This window comes from Lampetra planeri, chromosome 3 (assembly GCF_965212315.1).
Source record: "Lampetra planeri chromosome 3, kcLamPlan1.2.h2, whole genome shotgun sequence".
Taxonomy (NCBI): Eukaryota; Metazoa; Chordata; class Hyperoartia; order Petromyzontiformes; family Petromyzontidae; genus Lampetra; species Lampetra planeri.
In genome coordinates, this window is record NC_136109.1 from 15,933,758 (window position 1) to 15,955,041 (window position 21,284).

General features: G+C 40.8%; 1 protein-coding gene across 3 annotated transcripts in view; it reads right to left on the reverse strand.

The window, feature by feature from the left end:
* Window positions 1-756: 756 nt before the first annotated feature.
* Window positions 757-21,284, reverse strand: part of LOC144738846 (occludin-like) — a 48,066-nt gene continuing 27,538 nt past the window's right edge. For all 3 annotated transcript variants that reach the window (XM_078621844.1, XM_078621850.1, XM_078621857.1), the window contains exons 6-8: window positions 6,000-6,171; window positions 3,446-3,487; window positions 757-3,284 (exon numbers count right to left, since the gene is read on the reverse strand). In XM_078621844.1, the coding sequence (XP_078477970.1) occupies window positions 3,186-3,284; window positions 3,446-3,487; window positions 6,000-6,171 (313 nt within the window). In that variant the 3' untranslated portion in view covers window positions 757-3,185. The remainder of the gene's footprint in view (window positions 3,285-3,445; window positions 3,488-5,999; window positions 6,172-21,284) is intronic.

The following is a 21,284-nucleotide window of genomic DNA, read 5'->3' on the forward strand; positions in this document are numbered from 1 at the left end:
CTAGTGAGGAAAACAAGCCGCTAACGTTGTTCCACATGGTAAGAACACTGCAGTGTGAATGATAGTTCAGGGATGCTGAACACTGGGTTCGAATCTGGGCAGCCACCCATAATCACACCATGTGCAATAAAACAATCATTTGGCTTTTCAAGGAAATTGGCTTCTTCCAGATCTGGTTTCATGAACACAGAACAAACATGTTTTTTAAAAAGGCATTGGAAGGTGGCCCCCCATTGTGTAAAGATGTCTATAGAGGTGACCTGCAGTTGTGATATCATCTTCTTGGGCTGTTCGATGACACCGGGTGATGCACCGTTAGGTTTCGAGTTCTGGATGGAACTTCATTAATCTCTAGGCATGACACCAATAGCACAACTGGAAAGTAAATTCTATTCACATAGGCTTTTAAATTGCCAAAATCTTGCTTGCTTTTTAAACATTCCAGTGCACTGAAAAAACAATTCAGTTAGCATAGTTGTGCACGTGGCAACTTTATTTTATTGGCTCTGTTGAGTGGCAGAGGGTAGAGCTGAATATTGGCAATATACCTACACAATCCAACCCAACAGTAACTTATTATAAATAATAATTGGAATGTCATTGGGCATAAAATATGGACGGCTTAATCTATGACGTTTTGAGCTTTACATCACAACACAGAAAGACATTTTAACAATTGTGTTTTACAACCGCCCTTAGTTTTGGCGTTTAGCGATGCAAGGCAAATATACAGAATGAAACAAACATTACATCACATTCATGGTATTTAACAAAAAGAGTTTATTTTTTTGTCTGTGTGTATCAACAAAGTTTACATTCTATGAGAAAAAATACAAATGTTAAGTCTAGAATATGTGAATATTAATTATGTTTAAAATGAACTTACAAATAAATTCCCACCACCAGACACGATCAAGCGGTATCGAAACTTACCCCAACTTAAAATGACCATAAACATTTGTATGTTATATGTCAAAGCAAGTAACAATTGATATACACATACCAAACACATACACATGTTTTAATACCACAACAAGCTTAAAAAATACATATTTTACATACATGTGCTGTTACCAAATGTGTTGTACATTATTTTTTCTTTCAAACGATCACATTCATTGGTTTACTGAGGGTGAACATTTCTTTATAATCAGTCAAAAAATATTACAGAATTTTTATTTATCCTGGAGAAATCCGATGAGCTATGAAGCTCTTCTCACAGCTGTCCAGTTACACACATCTTTACAGTGTTGAATTGCCAGGTGTCATGCTTTAAAACATTATCCTTAACCAAACTTAGTTCAATATTCCCTCTATAAATTAGGCTTGGACCTTGATCTAAACAAGCAAAACTGCCCAAGCAATCTCCAGTTATAACCAATTTGTACGATCACCTTACGTACAAATAAAAATTGTTGTTGCATGACAAGTCATGTTGTAAAAGGTGCAGCGCTGCAATTGCCTGCTTGCACTACTACCGATGAATGGGCCTCCCACAAGAGGGAGCTCTAGAAAGCCCTTATGGAGAGTATTTGGCTGCTTCTTGCCCACCAAATGCGACCGACTGATCGACTTCACTGTGGTGGTACCCATTTATACTGCTGGGTGGACAGAGGCAGGTGGGGGCTTAACATATTGGCCCATTGTTTCAACTGCCGTGCCGGGAGGATGGCCCGGCAACATCTGGATTGCAAGGCCAGTGCGATAATAAATTTCACCGCATCTCGAGTTATATTGTAGAATTTTTTTACCTTTTAGAGTACTTCTTTTTATTAATTCTGCTTTCAAAAGGCATTGCATTCCAATGTTATAGAGACCACAAAGTCATTTACACAGAGATCACAGCAAATCAAGGCCCGTCAGAGCAAGGTCAAAGTGTAATTAATTCAATTCATGCATGAAGGTACACGTACCAACAAAAGTACATGAATCTCAATTAAGACTATTAAAGTTAATATGCAGTAATTCTCTTAAATGTTACATCTTCTATTCGATTCACTCTTCCCACAATACATAATTACAGTAGAGCATCACCTGAATTAATGGCAAAGGATCCATTGCAGATTTACACATTCTGATCAAGCAAATTCCAACTATTTAATTGTCAGTTGATTGCTCTTTCAGGAATTGTTCGATGTTCAAACCACCACGTGATGATGTAGCCCAGAGAGGGGTCTCTAAACCAGGTGTGTACATTTACATCGTGTGCAATTAAGAATGCAGCTGCGCATACCATGTCAAATCTGCAATATATTCACGTTTTAGGGATATACAAATGGGGTTGAGCAGTGGTTATCACACTGCACTGAACCCAGTTACCTGGCATGGATTCCTTGGTCTCAGACAACACCAGTGGCGAGTGTAATCTTAACCGGTCCCTCCAGCCTCACACTCCCTGCCCCCTCCCACCAACCCACACAGACCAGCACGGTGAAGAATCGTCAAACAAGACCCCTCATGGCCGGCACATGGTGTGGAGTCCTTCATCCATCAGTGAACTAACTAAATGTGGGAAATAGGCAAAAAGGTGAAGCTCTACTCTTAGGGGCCATATTCTTAGTCACGGCTCCGCTCTGGCCTGGCCTATAAAATGACTCAGCTCAGGCTTCAGTTGGTCAATTTATTTAAAAGATGGATGACTGAATCAGCCATGGCTTAGCTCAGCTCATGGACACCCTGGAGATGGTTGGGCACCATGCTCAGAGCCGGGCTCAAGTTCAGCATGGCTTTGAGCCGGCTCACTGGAGCCAGAGCCAAAGCCTGTGTGAGCTGTGACGAAGAATACGGACATAAGTGTACGCTGCTGTCGCTTAAGACGTATAGAGCATTATATTTCTCCTCGCACATTAAGCATTTCCATATAAGCCCACCAGTTTAATGCACAATCAGTAGAAAGCAACATCACAAAATAATCAGTATTGCAGCTAATAACACATTTCAGAACAAAATAATTTTTATGACGTCAAAATACAAGAGTAGCAGTTTCTTTTCTATTTTAAAAAAACATGGACCAAAATAATTCAATGACCCAATGGGTCAAATGATCTTACCTCGGCACTTATCAAAAAAAGGTTTTCAGGAGTGAACCACTTATTCAACTACTTAAGCTTAAAAAAACCCACCAAGGATAAAAAGCCAAAATGACAAACCATGCTCTGTCAAAGGCTCCCTAAAAAAATGGCTTCTCACTTGGCGCGATCATAGTCGGAAACCATCTGCTTGATGTGAGTGACGGTGCGCTTGAGCTCTTTGCAGTGCTGCTTCTTGTCCTTGTAGGCCTGCGTCTGACAAAAAGACAGTCGGTATATATCAACAGTTTTATAGACACAAGTGCCCGATGGGAAATACATCAATAAATAGCCTTCCAAGCAACACATATATTTCAAAGTGTGTGAGAAATATCTACAAACGTGCAGTGCGTTCAAGTCCGAGTGACTTTACTTACTTGTTTGATGTCTTTTAGTCTGTTAAACTGCTCAGCTGCATCCTGTGGCATAACACACACACATTGCTGCCTGTTAGTGACTGCATTCTAACGGTGGCAAAAAAAAATCAGGAAAAAAACGAATGATGCACATCTCTGTGACATGTGAATGACTCAATCTAACACTTTTGAATTAAACTCTTAAATGTTACATGCTGTTACTAACTCACGTGACTTGACACTGTCCCTTTTGTGTTATTATTTTTACCCGTGTTTGAATATTTCTTACAAGTCAATTCGATATCTCCGATAGACATTTGTTCTCCGATCCTAGCGTTTCTCTTTCTGTCTCTCAGTGCAATTCTGAATGTGCACCTCTCCATGATTTGTGTTCGCAGCCTTCATTCGGTTTTCTTTGTCAGTCTCGGTGTTTCTGACCCGTATGCCATAGCAGGGAATATGCATTGATGGGAATATTTAAGATTTAAAACGGAAGGATTAAAGGATACATTTGTAATGTTTATAACAACATCTATATATCTCCCAATTCATTTGTCAATTGGTAACTACAATCTATTAGAAAATAAAGTCTTAAGATATATATACACCTGTATGCTATTAAAATGTTCCGTCTAAGCGAAGCAAATTGTATGTTTTAGCATGCATCACCAATTGTATTATCAATCCTCTACCAGCATGTGCATGCTAAGCATAATTCTGTTATAACCTACCCCCCTAGGAGGAACTGTCACATATCATACAATGGAAGGACCCAGAAGTGACAGCACAGGTCTTCACCCATTACCCTTCAATAGTATAGTTTACAAAACTATAAGACTGCTCCATCTTCATAGGTGTAATAAGTTATTCTATGCATATAACCCAACCGTAAAAGATAACATCATATTTCGATTTAAAGCTTTCATGACTGCAGGGATTCATCTTCTTGGTTCTTTCGGTAAAGTCACGTAGAAGGGAAGTAATAAAATAATAAAAATAAAACATAATAAAATAATTCTCACGACGTTTCGGCCACAACGCAAGCAGACCTGGTCTTCACCTGAGGACGGCTGCTTGCGTTGTGGCCGAAACGTCGTGAGAATTATTTTATTATGTTTTATTTTTATTATTTTATTACTTCCCTTCTACGTGACTTTACCGAAAGAACCAAGAAGAAGATAACACCATATATAGAGGTGATGTTTTGGGCAATGGCTCTTCTTCATAACACATGGATCATATGCCCGAAACATAAATATAATCGCCCAAAACGTTGCCTACTATATTTTTAATGTACTTTTCCCATTTAAAGCAGCATAATTGATGCATGTGTTCATTTTATTGGTTATTTGTGCCTGTGCACCACTGCCAATTCAGTATCACCAAATAATTCGTTCTGTCCTTAATTTGTCAAATACTCCTTTGAAGTGGAGCACCACAGAATTAAATGCAAACCCAAATGTCGGTTATTTCTACGTGCAGCGATTGAGATTAACCCAAAAGCGTACTGTATCTGAGAATATAAACAGGACCCTGCGGGGTGGGCTGGTAGGAACGAATAACCAAAGAATATAAACATAATGTATTATTACACTTGTTAAGCCAGGAAAGCCCCACTGAGTCAAAAGGTTTTTGTAGGGTCCTGCCAAGTGTTTGCAGTAGGGGTCGATGTTGATACACGGACGGACGGACGGACGGACGATATAATCTATTGGTGGTCTGGTCCACTTCGTTCCTACCAGTATTATATTGATTATATTGCCATATTTACCAAGAAAACTTTCCCGACCTGAGGATTATTTTTCAGGAGGCCTTTCCATTGGGATTTTGGGACAATTTCATTAACGAGTGGCACATCAGAGAAAAACAGAATACTCGGAGAAAACCAACAGATACGCGGTGACAACACTCAAAGCTGTACTGCCATCTTCAAACCACCTCTCAGGACAAGCGGAGATCACCAGACACTTGCAGGCAGTTTCCCCATCAAAGTTTTAACCAAACTCCACACCCAAATTAACTTGAAAGATTTGACGAGATCAGGCGTATTGAGGTTGTTTTTTCGTGGTGATTTGGCTGTTGATGTGGGCATGAGCCTGTACATTTAACCAAGCATGTCAGCGGTGCTCTGAAGTAGACACTGCATGCCCCGTTTACTGACAATCAGACATCCCCTCTCAGCCACCAAGAAATGGCCAGATGTCTGATTGGTGGAGCTGGCACCACTGAAATCTTGAGTTTGAATCTGGATAAATGCTGGTAAACTGGGTTCTCAAGTATAGTGAGTTTATGATCTCAGCCTGGTCACCAATGACTGCACAAAATCCATTCCATTTAAATTAGTTTTTTAACTAAATATGGTTAAATTCCTTTTCTGAGAACTAAATATTGGTTTGACAGTCAGAGGTAGCTCTGTGATCATCACTTCTGTGGGCACTTGTCTGCAAGGAATGGTTGCACTATGCGAGATATTTCAATGCACATTTTGTCTCATGACATGATGCCGACAGCACGATCGGGCCAAGTTGTGGAAAAATGATGATGAGAAAAATGTAGTCGGAAGTGTAATTGGTACCCGGTACTCGCTGGACTCGGAATCCAGGGAATCGAGCTGCTTGTCAAGCTCCGTCAGCTGTCGATGGAGGTCATCCTGCTCAGTCTGCAGGCGCTTGTAGCTTTGCATCACCGTCTCAAAGTCCCGCTTGTACTCCTGCCGATGCGAGTCCGAGGTTATCGGAGGGTATTTCCTGTGAAAACAAAAAATTCCCCCAAAGGTGTTTTAGCATCACGTTTACTTTTCCCATTGTTCATTGGATTATATTGTACCATGAAACAATATGTTCCAAGTATAATATTGTATATATATACACACTGTACAGTTTTCTTGCAGACAATTATTGCTGAATGTTTTGGCTAACAGACTTCCAGGAAAGTCATTAAAACTATGGCGTTAATAGCAGTCTGTGGCTTTGTATGGCAAGGTCGTGGAACCCTTACAAGGGCCAACAACATGTGTCTCCGATAATCCAGACAAGCAAGGATGCTTTTCTAGAAGTGTTCTCGGCCACAAGATTGATCAGTGTTTGCCAGCGAGTAAACCCCCACCATTTATAATACACATTGTATATACACCTTGCTGACGCAGTAATAACATAGGTTACAACAATAAAGTCCTTTATTTATCCAAGCCTCTTTTTTTCACGTGAGTGCTCCATTCAGATGTTTGGCCAGTTTATTTTGACTGCATTTTTTTTTTACTTCTGTTTAATTCAGTAAATCATATAACTCCAGATGTAGCCAGGCGGCTCGGAGATGAGAGCAAGCACCGCTAAGATCATGGGTTCCAATGCAGGTTTTAGCCACTCGGGATTAAACTGGGTTCCCAAGCAGAGATTGTTCATTGTCCCAGCACAGTCACCAATGAAAAAACAAATTCCACGAATAAATTTGGTTTTACACTTGATTTTACTGAATTACAGATCTGAGAACTAATAAAATATAAGTTTGGCTGTTGTGCAACAATCTCATAGCAGATTTTGTAGGAAAATGCACCCCCTACTATGTAAAAGATAAAATGCAACTTGAATGATTTTACTCAAGAAGTTCCTAGAAAAATCTCCTGCAGCCATCCTCTGACACATTGGGCTATGAGTTTTCGAAATTGATTCTTTGCCTCATGAAATGCTGACAATAGCACACTTGAAATCAATTGGGAATTTCTATAAAATAAAACAGCCTAAACTAAGTGTTAATGCTTTTCAACCGATTAGCATTACTGTCAACTTAATTAAATCCAATACAAAAAGTAACAGTTGTTATTTGAGAGATGCTAATTTATGTAATGTTCCAAAACTAAATGTGTTTTAATTCTGAACGAGGAAACAATTTCAAAGTAACATTTAGTAGTGCCAAACCTTTTAATACAACTATATCGTTACATGTGCTGCATTTTGGGACCCAACACTACAGCTCTTTCTTCATGTGTAATGCATTGTGGGAGTCATGTTAAACCAATGACGTACTTGGTCCATGAAACGATTATACAAAGTTTGGGGCAACCAACATTATTATTATATACAACACCATATTTCAACTGCTGCACTGTTGTGGATAAATGTTGATTTTGTACAAAATAAAATTGCATCCATTTGTTTTGTGTCATGTTATACCTTCCCTTAATTATAATGAATTTTACATCTAATATTCCATGACCACTTTGGGTGTCCCACATTGGTTTTCAGTGCATCGACCCAATGGCATGAGGCGTTGAGGGGACACTAAACTGGGCTTGAACTTAACTTCTAACCACAGCTCCACCCAGCCAAGAACTGTTACTGGCGAAACCCAGGTCTCACTTCAAGAGACATCTGATGTCAACAGGTTCTTGGATGGTCTTAAATAAAGGAATAAACACAACCACCCCCACCACGACCCCAGCCCAGTAATTCAATACATTGTCCTGATTCAGTCACAATTTGATTCGGTAATGGACCCTCTTTGAACCTTGGGAGACAATGTTGCTGCAGGAGTCACGGAGAACCCATTACATGCAACATTCCCATACTGAAAATGCTTTTGATTCTTCCACATGCCATTCAATTGCATGTATCGTGAGCGTAATCAATATCAATCAATGCATCTTTACACCCAAGTAATTGTCATATCGCGCAATTGGCCCCTGCCATTGAAATGTAGAATTTGTACCACTGTCGAGGGAGATCTGCATCGCCCAACATCAGTCTAAGCGAGGAAAAACTTTGATGCCGACACACTGTTGATCCTTATGGTTGCTCATGAAAAAAGCCCTCAATTCGTTATCATGTGAATAAACTGCAATTCCAAAGAGACCAGAAAGGTGGCAGTCTAACGTTTTAAACTGTTTAGGGATTTTCGTGAAGTCTACAAAACCAGACTGAAACGAAAATACTGTTGAGAGTATTTTGCTTGAGCCACTACTTCCTGACAGACACTTTATACGTATAAATATGATTTTAACATTGCAATTTGCTCATGTTAGATTTGCCGGGTATTTTTTTCTCAACAATCCTCATAAACGCATAATCCTCATAAAGCTCACGAAAGCAAAATGTATACATGTTGAACTTCTTTGGCAACGTACGTAGCCGATCGTGCTAATCGCAAGTGTGACGGAGGACAAACACAAAAAGCAGTTCTAAGGAATTGAGTTTTTAATTTAGAATGTACCATGTGTGTCATAATCCCTCATCCAGGCGATTTAGGAATTAGTTCAGTGCATTTTAGCATGTGGCCAGACAACAAGTATGTCATCAACATATCTAAACCAAAGACAAAGTATTAGTATACTTGGAGTAAGCTGCAGAGTATCAAGTATCTTAATTAACTCGTTAATGGGACCTTGGTGAACAGAGAACAGACACCAAAACGTACCAGAATACCATTCGGGTTAACTTGAATACCTTTAGATTCACAAGTGTTCGGTTGTAAATAAACCAGGGGAAGCTGCCAATATGGGGCTGTATTGGTCTTCTTATGGACTGTAGTAATTCATATGATGTCGCAGAACCGACTGTACTGACTCGTCTAAACTGGACATTTCTAAATCTTTGGCAAACAGTAAAATCTTGTTGGTTTTGACGCCCTTGATTTAATCAAATATTGTTCCTTCTTGGGAACATTTAACAATAATTGCAATATGCACAGCATTCGCTTGCTCTCAAAGAAACAGCCCGAGCTCTGTGGTCCTCTAGATATTAAGGTAAGATTTTGGTCACGTGTGTTATATGTAACACATCAATGTTCTCAAAATCAATCAAATGTCCTTGTTGCTAGGCATGTTCAGCAACTGCTGGAAATTGTGTTTAAGTAAGTATTGTTCCTTTGAACAGGAACACCACAGAGAAAACCACAGAATACTTGGGGAAACATCAAATTCTCACGATTAGAGGTATCGGTCAATTTACAAACGTCTGGTTGACGAAATTTCGTGTAAACGCAATTGACAAATTATGGACACTTTTTGGTGAACAATATCGAATATCCGAAATCGAAGTGAATTAGTTGAAACTAACACGGCATTATTATAACGTTATTAACCATTGAGTGAAATTAATGACTGAACGATCTCAACATACATTACACATTTACATCTAAACATTAACTTCGTAAAAAATACATTCAACTTTATGCCACTTCCTGCTTCCGTGGGTGCACATTGATGACATCACGACACATTTATAGCCCACGACTGGAGGAAACGATCCTAATTCTGGCAAATTGCCTGAAGATGCTAGTTGTAACTACCAGGAAAATATCCTCCCAAATTGTTAAATGTTGTGGATTGCTCTCTAATACACCTGTGTGCTGAAGCAGGAATACATTGGCATGTATATTCACGTAACCACTTTATTAATTGGTCGTGTCAGGTGGAGGCGGGTTTACGACACACACACTGACGCGACCTGACCCAAAAATCTATTATCACATTGCTTGCGAAAGCCTAGGTGTTACAAAAATTACCCTGTAAACTCTGCCATATGAATCTTTGTTTAAAATGAATGTGCAAGGACATTCCAATGTACATGCCAAATTTCCTGACTCAGATTGGTATTAAGTGACAAAAATAATATTCACTAGAAAAGAAACAGACTAAAGAAATGTGAAAAGACACTTCAGACAGCTAAGGACGTTGTAACGTGTGACAACGCCGCTGTGTAAATAAAGTGTGCGCAAACCATTTTCTCATCTTGATGTTTTATGATGTACGAGGACTGACAAATGAGCTCAAATCATAAATTATTATATATGATCTTCCCGCGTCAAGGTTTACCTGGATTGCTTTGTGACTCAAGTCCACAGTTAAACTGATACTTCTAATCAAACTGCTACTTATTATCAATAATGAATGCTCACCAATGAGCAAATGCCTAAATGTATATTTACCTATACAATTCATTAACATACTAAATTCCTGCTGAAAGCTGTCATTTGTATACCCAGTACAAAGACAAAATGATTCCACACAATAATTAGGTTTGTTTTTCCATCCTGATTAAAGCAATATATCAAAAGCCACCGACACCACATAGATAAAATTTAGTTTCAATTGTACAATAAAACTGTAAGAGGCGTTTATAACCATCGTTAAACATTAACAAGTATAGCTTTGCAACAAATACATAAACACAAAATAACGCTACTTCAGTAGGCTTGAAAATGCAGTTTAAAAAAGGTACGCATGTTACACGTTATGCAGATATTAACGTGTCTGGTGACCAATGGTGATGCAACAATTCGGTCAAGTTACCACCTCTCGGCCAAACCGGGCACTCCAGCATAATTTGATCTCCATGTGGTTACAGTAGTATCTCGGTTAAGTGACATTGGTTAACAGTTTTTTTGGTGAACGTTTCGCCTCCCATAGGACCCCATGGTTTGGACTAAAGTAACATTTTTGACTAACAGTATGTTTACGTTATGCACGCGGGTGCCAATTTCGGCCAACCAGCGACGCCCATTTATGAGCTTTTGGACCTCGACCATGAGTGCAACCGCAATGCTACGTCGCACAAGACTCTAAGCCATGCAATCCTCCCAGCAATCTTTGTGTATGTAGCAGGGCCCGCACCAAGGCAGGCACTCGGAAGTCTCCAGGCCGCAGCCTTCTGCTCTCGCACTCTCTCGCTTCGCCCTCGCTCGCCATTCATCTCTGCTCCCCAAAAGGCTCCCCCCACCACCAAGGCCCGATCTTAGAGATTGGTCCTCCTCGCTAGAGCACCAACACCTCACTCTTGGTCGTTTCTTTCCTGGCCACCTGATGCCCTCCTGGAATGTTGCCACCTCTCCGGGCCGAAGGTCTCCTTCCAACTCAGCCGAGTTGTCTCTTGTAAGCCTCCCAGCCAGTTAATACTTCCGCCCTATTGACCGATTGTGTCCACTGCCTGTTGTGGGCCCTTTACTCCAACATGACGATCTATGTTGGCTCTTATTTCATGAGCTTTTAATTAGACCCATGTAGACTCATATAGTACTTCTGCTACAGAATGGCCAATATTTATAAGAGTGATAAAACGAATGCCAACAACTGGTCAGTCTACCTGTTTGAATACAAGTTAATCTATTCCTGGCTCAGTACTGCAACAGGATAGAGATGCCATCTTTTCAAAACGTCTGCTTCCATTGCCAGGTGTGGAGATATTTATACATCAGCTATTGGCTAGTATTCATGAATCCCGTGACCCATTCATGCCTATTGGCTACCAGAGACAGGACGAGCACTTTCAACTCATTTGGCTGGGTTCACACTGGATATATCACTTACATTAAGTGAATGTCGAGTGCATTACTTAACGTGGAGGATGTTCACATGACCACAGTGGCACTTTATATGTTAGAGTCACGTGGTATGTTATGTGGTGTGTGAAGATCACCTAATAATCACGTGATCGGGACAAGAAACATTCAGTGCCCTTGGCTGGAATCCACCTTTGGTATGCCATCCCATCCCCGATTGGTTGGCATTCACTTAACGTGTCCTAGCGCAACTATTGTAAAGGACATCGCGGCACTAAAACATCACACCCCCCAGTAACGGTGCTTTGAGTGAGGCTTAAATGGTAAATACGTTACTTGCATTAAGTGATGCACTGTGAGCTGACCTTTCAGATTATATGACAAAACAGGTATACAATGTCTCCTTCACCAGCCCCCTGTGCCTGATGAGTGGTGTAATAAATGGGTGGTGTAAAGAATACTTAAAATGTGTAGGTGGAGAGAAGCATCCAAAGGAGACACACATTGTCTGCTTATCTATGTTGTGATTTATATTCTCCACAATGACGCGAATGGTTATTTTGAATAAAGTTTGAGATTACACACTTGGCATACTTAGACTACAGATTCATCAGCCCTTTCAGGCGACTCACACGCAATGCTGTGAGGCCGTGGTTTCTAGTATATCAGTAAAGTGTGCTCATGGCTACATAAGCAGTTCCCACTTGAAGCAGACATTGCCAGCTCATACTATTGTGTTTTTGTTTACGAGCTAAGTTTGCATGTCATTGAAATATATAAAACAAGGAAGTACCCATCGTTGAACGTCCAACATCCCCACCCCTGGGTGACCCCCCACCCTTCTTGCACGTCACAACCCCCAGGCCCCCCCTGGCTACCAGACACGATGGGCAGCACGTGGCCTCCAGCCAATCAGAACGTAGTGAAATGACAAGCTTTTTTTGTATACTAGCGGGAAGCACCGGCGTTGCCTGGGCGAAAAAGACATACACACACGGCCTTACACACACATCGACTCACACACACAAAGATACCGCTGATCAAAAGATGCATTCACGTGACTTGTGCTTCTAACTCATTTGTACTTTAACAGCTTGACATCACAATAGCTGCAACATCTCAGACCTTGCCATCAGAATACAGAGAAAACAAGAATGTGCTCCGATTTTCATAAATATTTCAGAGGATTCATATATCTTTAAAGCTTCACACTGCGTCGGTCACCTGGGACCTAACACTGACCAGCTCCTCGGGGAAATAATCCAGGTGAAAACCCAGTGCCAGCCTTTTTCTCATCTTGCTTTCATTGTGTAAGGAACAATGGCAGCATGCGATTCTAGCAGCGATGGCCTTCGTTCGAGTACGGCATCTGATAGCTGTCTGCCAGAAAGCTGGCCACCACTGATTACAGCTCACGATGAGCACACGTAAGGATAAAGGTGCAGTGCTGTAATTTCTTGCTATGCCACTGCTGGCAGAAGGGCCTCCACGAGATGGTGATACAATGAGCCCCACTCGAGGATATTTTGGCCTACTCTTGCACGCCGGCCAAGCGTTTTCGAAGTGGTGGGCCACAGACACTTTAACCCCACCACTTGCGGACCTGCCGATCACCTGTGGTGTAAATTTCGATTTAAAGCTTTCGTGACTGCAGGGATTCATATTCATATTCATCATCATCATCAGGCGTGAAAACCACAGCAAGAAAATTTGAAAAAAACGCCACTTTTTTCATATTTTCTTGCTGTGGTTTTCACACCTGATGATGATTGCTTGTGTTGCAATCGAAACGTCGTGAGAATTGTATTGTTTTATTTTGTATTATTTCCCTTTTACGTGACTTTACCTAAAAAACCAAGAATAACTGTGGTGTGCCCATTTAAATTGCTGGGCGATTGGAGGATTTAAGCAATTAGAAAAAGTATACAAAGAAAATGACGAGGAAAAATAATATTGAATTAGCTAAATAGTCAGGTACCTATTATTGTATACATGCCATTTTAAAACACAGGAAATGCTGTACACTGGCAATGGTCATATCCACATTGCACTACAATCACACAGCTGAATCAAGGAAGCATGCATGTCAATACGTACATTCCGCTGCTGTAAAGTGTTTAAATACTAACATTTGCCTCTTTTGAAATTGATTTCTTTTTTATAGGAATGCAAGTGATATGAAGCAATTAATGTTGCTAGTATCCCATTGAAGAAATACCACTGATTAAAAGCAATAAAACTACACCAATAGATAATACAAAATAGTCAGTATGACCTTTCACACGAACGCCACTGCAGAGGACGTGTAAACAAGCATGCACCTCTCAGATCAGCTATCATAACCATCATCAGTGAGGCACGCGAGGTTGATGGACCATATTTAAGTTTCATGATTATGGAGATCGTCAACACATAACAACTATAAATGTAAGAAAGCTCCCCCACATAGCCACACCAGACTTTTGGGGGAAGTGCTGTTGGTGAGCACCTAATGAAGGCTGGCACGGCACACAAGGGGGTGAGGGGGTGGCCAACACCACGGCTGGCCACCTTTGTCTCCTTTGTGGCAATGTTTACAAATCACAACAGGTACTCAATTGAGGCTGAGTCGACCAAGGGGAAGCCCATGACCGGTTCAGATGATCGTCACTGACGTTGAAGGACGCAAGCAGGAATCAAACTCGTACCGCTAAACTACCACTCCATCATATAACATTACAGGGGTATGCAGTAATACATCAACATTATAGAGAAACACAATACCACTTTACACATAAAATAGCTTAAAATACAATAAAATAACTTGCCAAAATAAAAACAATGCTTCCACACTTATTGCAATGGCTTAATTTTCTACACATCCGTACATAATTAGTACTGGATGTTAATTACACTCATCGATATCCCAAACATGGAAGTTCTTCTAACCTAACAATGCAGGGATTCTTCAAACAAACCAACGCTTCCATTTACAAACTGTGTAACAACGGAATATTTACCATTTGTAAACATTATATGCCGAGGTTATAAGCAGGATAATGGCACGGACAAAACTGCAGAAATTTGAACAATTCTTTTAAATACAAACAGGAACCAAATCATCACCTAGAATCATGAAAATTCATCCAATCATTGGGCGGCTTGAGGGTGTGAATTAGTGCATGCCATCACACGCCTACTCATTTCCATTACGTCTAAATGTCATACCCCTGGGGAGTCATGTATTTTGAACAAAAAATACGAATGTTTCGTATAATAAGTGCAATATCTGGCGTTCAATCATGTCGCATACACACTCCCCGGGTGGCAATGTTCCACCTGCACTCAGAGTCTAGGAGGGGACAGGCTGTTTCTCCCCAAGGGCCCAAAGAATCGCTCAGAATCTCGGTGGAAAGGCAGTCGTGACAGCATCTTTCCTCAAAAGATAAACATGCTCATGCATGCACAAACGCACCCGCACAGAACACCGTCAGCCTCGGCCGAGGAGACGAGGGTTGGGCTGTGGGAGTGATGTTGACACCGAGAAGAAACAAGTTTTTACGAAGGCAAGGCAAAAAAAAACCTCACTCTCAGTGTCAGCATCACTCATGCGAGGAGTGTATCCTTATTGTGGAGCCCACACAACAGAGAGCTAATTTCTAGCCAGTGGGTGAAAATAAATGAATCTAGCGAGTATTTACTCGGCAATAATCTATGCGTTGGTTAAAACACGTAGCTATGTTCACTAAGAATTCGGGCGTGCAAAGATCATTTGGTATTTCTGCACGTTATAAGCAAATTATGTGACGTTATATTTAGATTAATGGGAGAGAAAGTTGCACAAACGAGATCGTAAATGAAGTGACGAAAATAATTAATTACCAAATTGATCTGTGACTCAAAATCGTGACAATGTATTGAGTCGCTGTGCATGTAGGTCAATCATTGCATGCCTGGTAGTTACAGATCACACTTGTCTTGTGGCAGGCGCTCCTTCTGGTGCACAGCTGTTTACCCGATGAGCCAGAGGAACCCTTATGCCCCTGCTTAATAATATGGGCAAAAGGAACGTGGTTCACATTCTCACAATATGACTTGCCCCAACTCTATAGAGTTTTTCATATTTGAGAGTATTTCCCACAGGATAGTGTGCTATTTGCAATCCTGGAACCAATTACCAAAAAAAAAATCACATCTCTCACCCTTCCACTGGTGTGAGCCATAAAAAAACAGGTTACCGAGAAAAATGCAGGAGATTAGTACTGTTAAGTCTTTCATAAATACAATCCCATTCCCTGGCTGGACAAATGTCTGGCTAATAATTAACTGCAGGTAAAATACTGAGGGGGTTAAGATGTATGCACGTAGAACGAGCCAACTGTGCTCATCGGAGGTGTGGGGGGGGGGAGCAAAGATGGTTCTGTACTGGATTAAATGTGTCGTGCTTATCTTACCATACTGCCCACAGCTATTCATTTGGAGAATCTAAGTAATTACGGACAAAGGGCACGTTTGCTAATCTTGGTTGACATCAGAAATTCTTAGCTCCAGGCTCATGGCAGGTCTTCAACGCGATACTCTGCCATCGATATAAGACGGAAATGTACGTAGAGATGGCTGCCAATATTGTTCATGGGAATGGTCTTCAAACTACAGAAGTCTGAATAAGTGCAATCCTCATACTCTTAGTTCTTTCGGTAAAGTCACGTAGGTAAAATAAAAAAATAAAAGCAATATTAATTTTTTACCTACGTGACTTTACCGAAAGAACTAAGAGTATGAATCCTTGCAGTCACGAAAGCTTCAAATCTAGATGCAATCCTCATCTAAATCGCACTGGATTCAGGAGACCCCCCCCCCCCCACTGTGAATAGGAAGATGGTTCCTTTTTTGCGAACAGCTGACAGTAAAAGCTGAGGAATGACAGAGTGCTTGGGGTGGGTGGTGGCATTAATGGAGCTGGGAAAGGGCAGCTATAGCAAGGTGGAGGAGAGGAAGAAGTGCAACAGCGTAGGTAAACTTTGTGACAAAACAGAGGAGAGGTCAGAGGGTAGGAGAGGTCAGGGGGTTAGTGGGTGTCAGGCCAATGTCTGCTGCCATCAGTGAAGGTTAGGTCAAATTCGTATGTTTGTTTGACACGAAAAAACATGTGTTTTTCAAATGTAGCTGGAAAAACTATTTACTTGTTATATTTAACATCTAACATGTTTTTTTTAACAATAAAACAATGTAATTATTGCATGATGAAAAATACATTTCACATGATTTAATTGTTCATGTGGGAATAGAAATACTTAAAGATGAATGGTGCTTACCTGAGCTCCATGTCTGCCCCATCCTTTAGAACTAACATTACCCATGTAACATATACAGCGATTTGTCAATCAACTGCTGGATATGGGCCTCCCCCCCCCACCCCATTCCAAGCAGGTTATGGATGTAATTTTACCGTACTTCCATAAGGATGGTAAAAAAACCCCCATCTTAGTGGCACCTCATGCAGGGGATAGCACTAAAAAAACCCCATCTTAGTGGCACCTCATGCAGGGGATAGCACTAAGAGTGGCGTACAACAGCCTACACGATCCAACCTTTTTGCAGGGCACGTTTCAGTTGCGTGCACCGCATCGTTGCGTTACTGCGCACGGAAGAGGGCTTTAGCGAGCTGGGGGGGGGCATGCTCCGAGGGATGGCCTCCGAGACCCTACAGTCAGAATCCAACGCCGTCTTAGCCCCATCAGGGACAATTGTATTGTGTCTGCATGTCTCCCTTATAATGAGCTCGGGTTACAGTAAGGATGGTGAATGTGCATTACGTTATTCTATCAATCTACAATCTCGGATAGATGATAGTTCATGTTAGTAACACAGAATGTTCCATACCCTACATCTCTCGAGTTTCAAAATGGATATCAGTTCATTGGGCCCTTCCTGCCAACATAAATAAAATCTGAATTCAATTAGTCGGCCTTCAATGATGCACCAAATGATAATGTGTTATGCTCAAGATACATACATGCATTGAATCGAGGGTACGTATATGTAATTTTCAATTTGTACACCGAGTACATTGCTTTGGTCATATTACCTCTCCGGCCAATGAAGGGGCTTTAATGCACCACAAAGTAAAAAAAAATAGATTTTTAAAGTGAATCGCAACCACAAAACATGACCATTCATTGTATTTGAATGGGGGCAAATCGTTACAGACCTATGACACAATATTCACATTTTTTTGTAGCATCACAATCTCTAATTTATCTACATAAACATATAATCATCTGTCCACTGTCCTACATGGAATCACCGAGGTAAAGGGGAAACATTAACTCTGCTTGCAGAACTGCATAGTTTGACAAGTTCCAGAAGCTCTGATCAGTAGTTCCAAATATACAACTAGATTTTCTCTGGTTGATGCAGAATGCACTGGATCAAGCTTAATTCTAAAATTCATAAATTGAAGAAAACTCCTACACATGTTCATAATTGAGAACATCTGAAGAGGAATGGCTTCACAGCACTGAGTGATGCTGTCCAACAGCCTTGCTGTTTATTGACTGTATTCTATATAACCGCCTGTATAGGGCACCGTAGGGCATTTGACAGTTCCTAATCATTAACAACATTTATGCGAGATTTCCCCCATGCAATGTAATCAGCTCCAATAATATCCACTTCCCTTCTTTAGTCTCTCGTCACAGGCTAGCCAGAGCTGTTAAAGCAAAAAGAAATCAAGTGTAAATGGGCAAGCTACATCACGATAACCGACCAGAGATGAGCGAAAACATTAACTAGATACTGAGATAAGCAAAAGAAGCAGATGAAGACAATGGAAGAGATGGCGGGATAAAATCTAAGAATTCGGAGGCCACTAACAGGCAATAACATCTGAGGAAAGGAAGTAATGGAACTCATATAGGTACTGTACGTACATGGGGGAGGCCTTTGCCCAGCAGTGGGAATGTACAGAATCAGAATATTTGTATGGATGTATATTGAACTTCTTTTGCACCGTACGTAGCCAACCGTGCTCATCGGAGCTAATATGCTATTTTTCATAGATGTCTAGTCGTGGCGGGTCAGAAACTTACATCAACGATACAAAAACACGATAGTGCAAAGTATAGGAAAGGTAAGCAAATCACAAAAAATATATACTGATAAAACTAAACTATTGTATTTTCCCAGGTAAAGCCCACACAACTATTAGCTTCCTTTTCAGAAGCGGCCTGGCCACAAATGATAGCTCAACGAAGTGGCTTATCATGTGGAAAGATATAATAGCTAAATAATCTAAATGCATGTTTCTAAATTGGGACAACAGCAGCTCTTGATGAGACCTCCACTGCAGGTCCTCAGTTTGAAGGCAAAGCCATAGGCATGTAATGATTCGCCTCCTCGCAATTCAATAAACTGTTTACATTTGGGATCATGATTCGTTTCACGATTTCTTTTTACAGGTTGAATGTAGCACCTCTAGCGGCTACAGTGGGTCACGTGAACTAATAGCAACGCATAAAAATAAACCATAGTAATTGTTACATGCATGTATCTTGAGCATTAATAACCAATTAAATAGATCAATCGACAAGATGCCTACCGGCGCAGAGGCATTTGTTTATACACATTTAATTGAATTTCACGGCCACGAGTTCATGTAGTTATTGTGCTGGGCCCATAATTATAGATGGTGTGTTATGTCCTAAGCCTCCGGATAAAAGCCAGCACTTATACAAAGGGTACGTGGATCACAGCACACTACTCTGTTCACACTCTCTGTTGCACCATTAATTCTAAGATGACTATATATCTACCATCTGGCAATGCCAGCACTTGGTTAGAGATGTGTGGGTCATGGCCATTATTGAAGACATGTCTTTTATCATGGAGGTCATTTTGGAAAGACTGCAGGCCTTTTATCTGCTGGCAGAGCCAGTCCTAGTTTGGAAGTGCATATGTCACGACTACTTGTATACACTATGTGTTGCTGCGCATACATTCCTGTGGACTGCAAGTTTTGACCCGTTGGCGAAACAAAACACTGCCTTGTTGCCTTGTCAGTAATGCTAGTGGCTTTACCAGGGATTTGCTTTTAAAGGTGACGGTGTGATGGCTGCCATATGTTGTCTAGCTTTGTGCTTCACCAGTCCACACTCTAGGGTAGGGGTCAGCAACCTGCGGCTGTGGGGCAATCACAGAACGAGCTACGGCGCAAAACACGTAGTAGGTGTAATGTGCAGAGAACAGCTCACAATGTCCCTTGCTTTCAGCTCTTTCGTCCACCTCATTGCTAATGTTTGCTAATTCAATGAGCCAGCATGGCCGACCACTGACCCACTGCTGTGATTTTATTTACTTGCTACTGATTACACTTTTCATCTTCTTGGTTCTTTCGGTAAAGTCACGTAGAAGGGAAGTAATAAAATAATAAAAATAAAACATAATAAAATAATTCTCACGACGTTTCGGCCACAACGCAAGCAAGCAGAAACGTCGTGAGAATTCTTTTATTATGTTTTATTTTTATTATTTTATTACTTCCCTTCTACGTGACTTTACCGAAAGAACCAAGAAGATGAATCCCTGCAGTCACGAAAGCTTTAAATCGAAATTTGATTACACTTTCTTTTTTTATATTATGCAGTGCATTTAGAATATATAATTTTAATCTATTTGTTCATACTTTTTATTCACTTGCAAGTTTCCAATGACGTTTCACTCTACGTTTGTCTTTAGAAGTGCCAGATGCAAGATCCGTTCATTCACCAAGTGAGATTACGTAAGATTGAGGTATTGCATCTGGGTCACGTGCTGTTACAATTGAAGTCATGTAATCGACAGAGGTGGATGAGGAAACGACACCATCTGGTGCATTGTTTTAGGGCACTGAAATGTGAGATAATCTATATAATTTTCAGCCATTTGTTAATCCACCACTGGATGGTCTCCCTAAGCCATGGGGTTTTGTTTACCATACATTACAATGTTGGTCAGTGAATATTGGTCAAGGGGTGCCCCAGAGCCGGTTCAGATATCACTCGTCATTGACGGTAGCTGGGAATCAAACACAGATTCATAGTGCAGCGCACAAACCACTACGCTACTGTTCCAGCAGGTGGCTCAGGCGTCAGGGCACTTAGCCACCAACACTGAGATCCTGGCTTCAAATCTGAATGACAGCCACCTTGTGATTAAACCAAGTTCTGAAGGGTAAGAAGTTTATGGTCGTGGCCTTGTAAGCAATTAATGAAAAAAAAGTGACCTTGTCACGCAAAATGTTTTAATCAGAGCAATTCCTGTGAAATCATCCATAAATGTATATGTTAGGGCATTACTTTGCAAATATGATAGAATAAGGATATGCCCATTGCTGAATAGAATTCGACTTTGGGCATTATGGCTAATCCATAACAAGCGTGCCAATTGATGGCTCCACCAAGCTCCACACAATAAACCTGGATGGTGTCAATGTTACCAGATATAATTATACTCGGGGTGTTTCCAGGGGCCAGCTCACAAGTAGTTTTCACTCCATGAGAGAAATTCGTGATTGAATAAAATATTTCCCAACAAAGTGTTTTCTATTTTGGTCAACGGTGATTATGGGTAG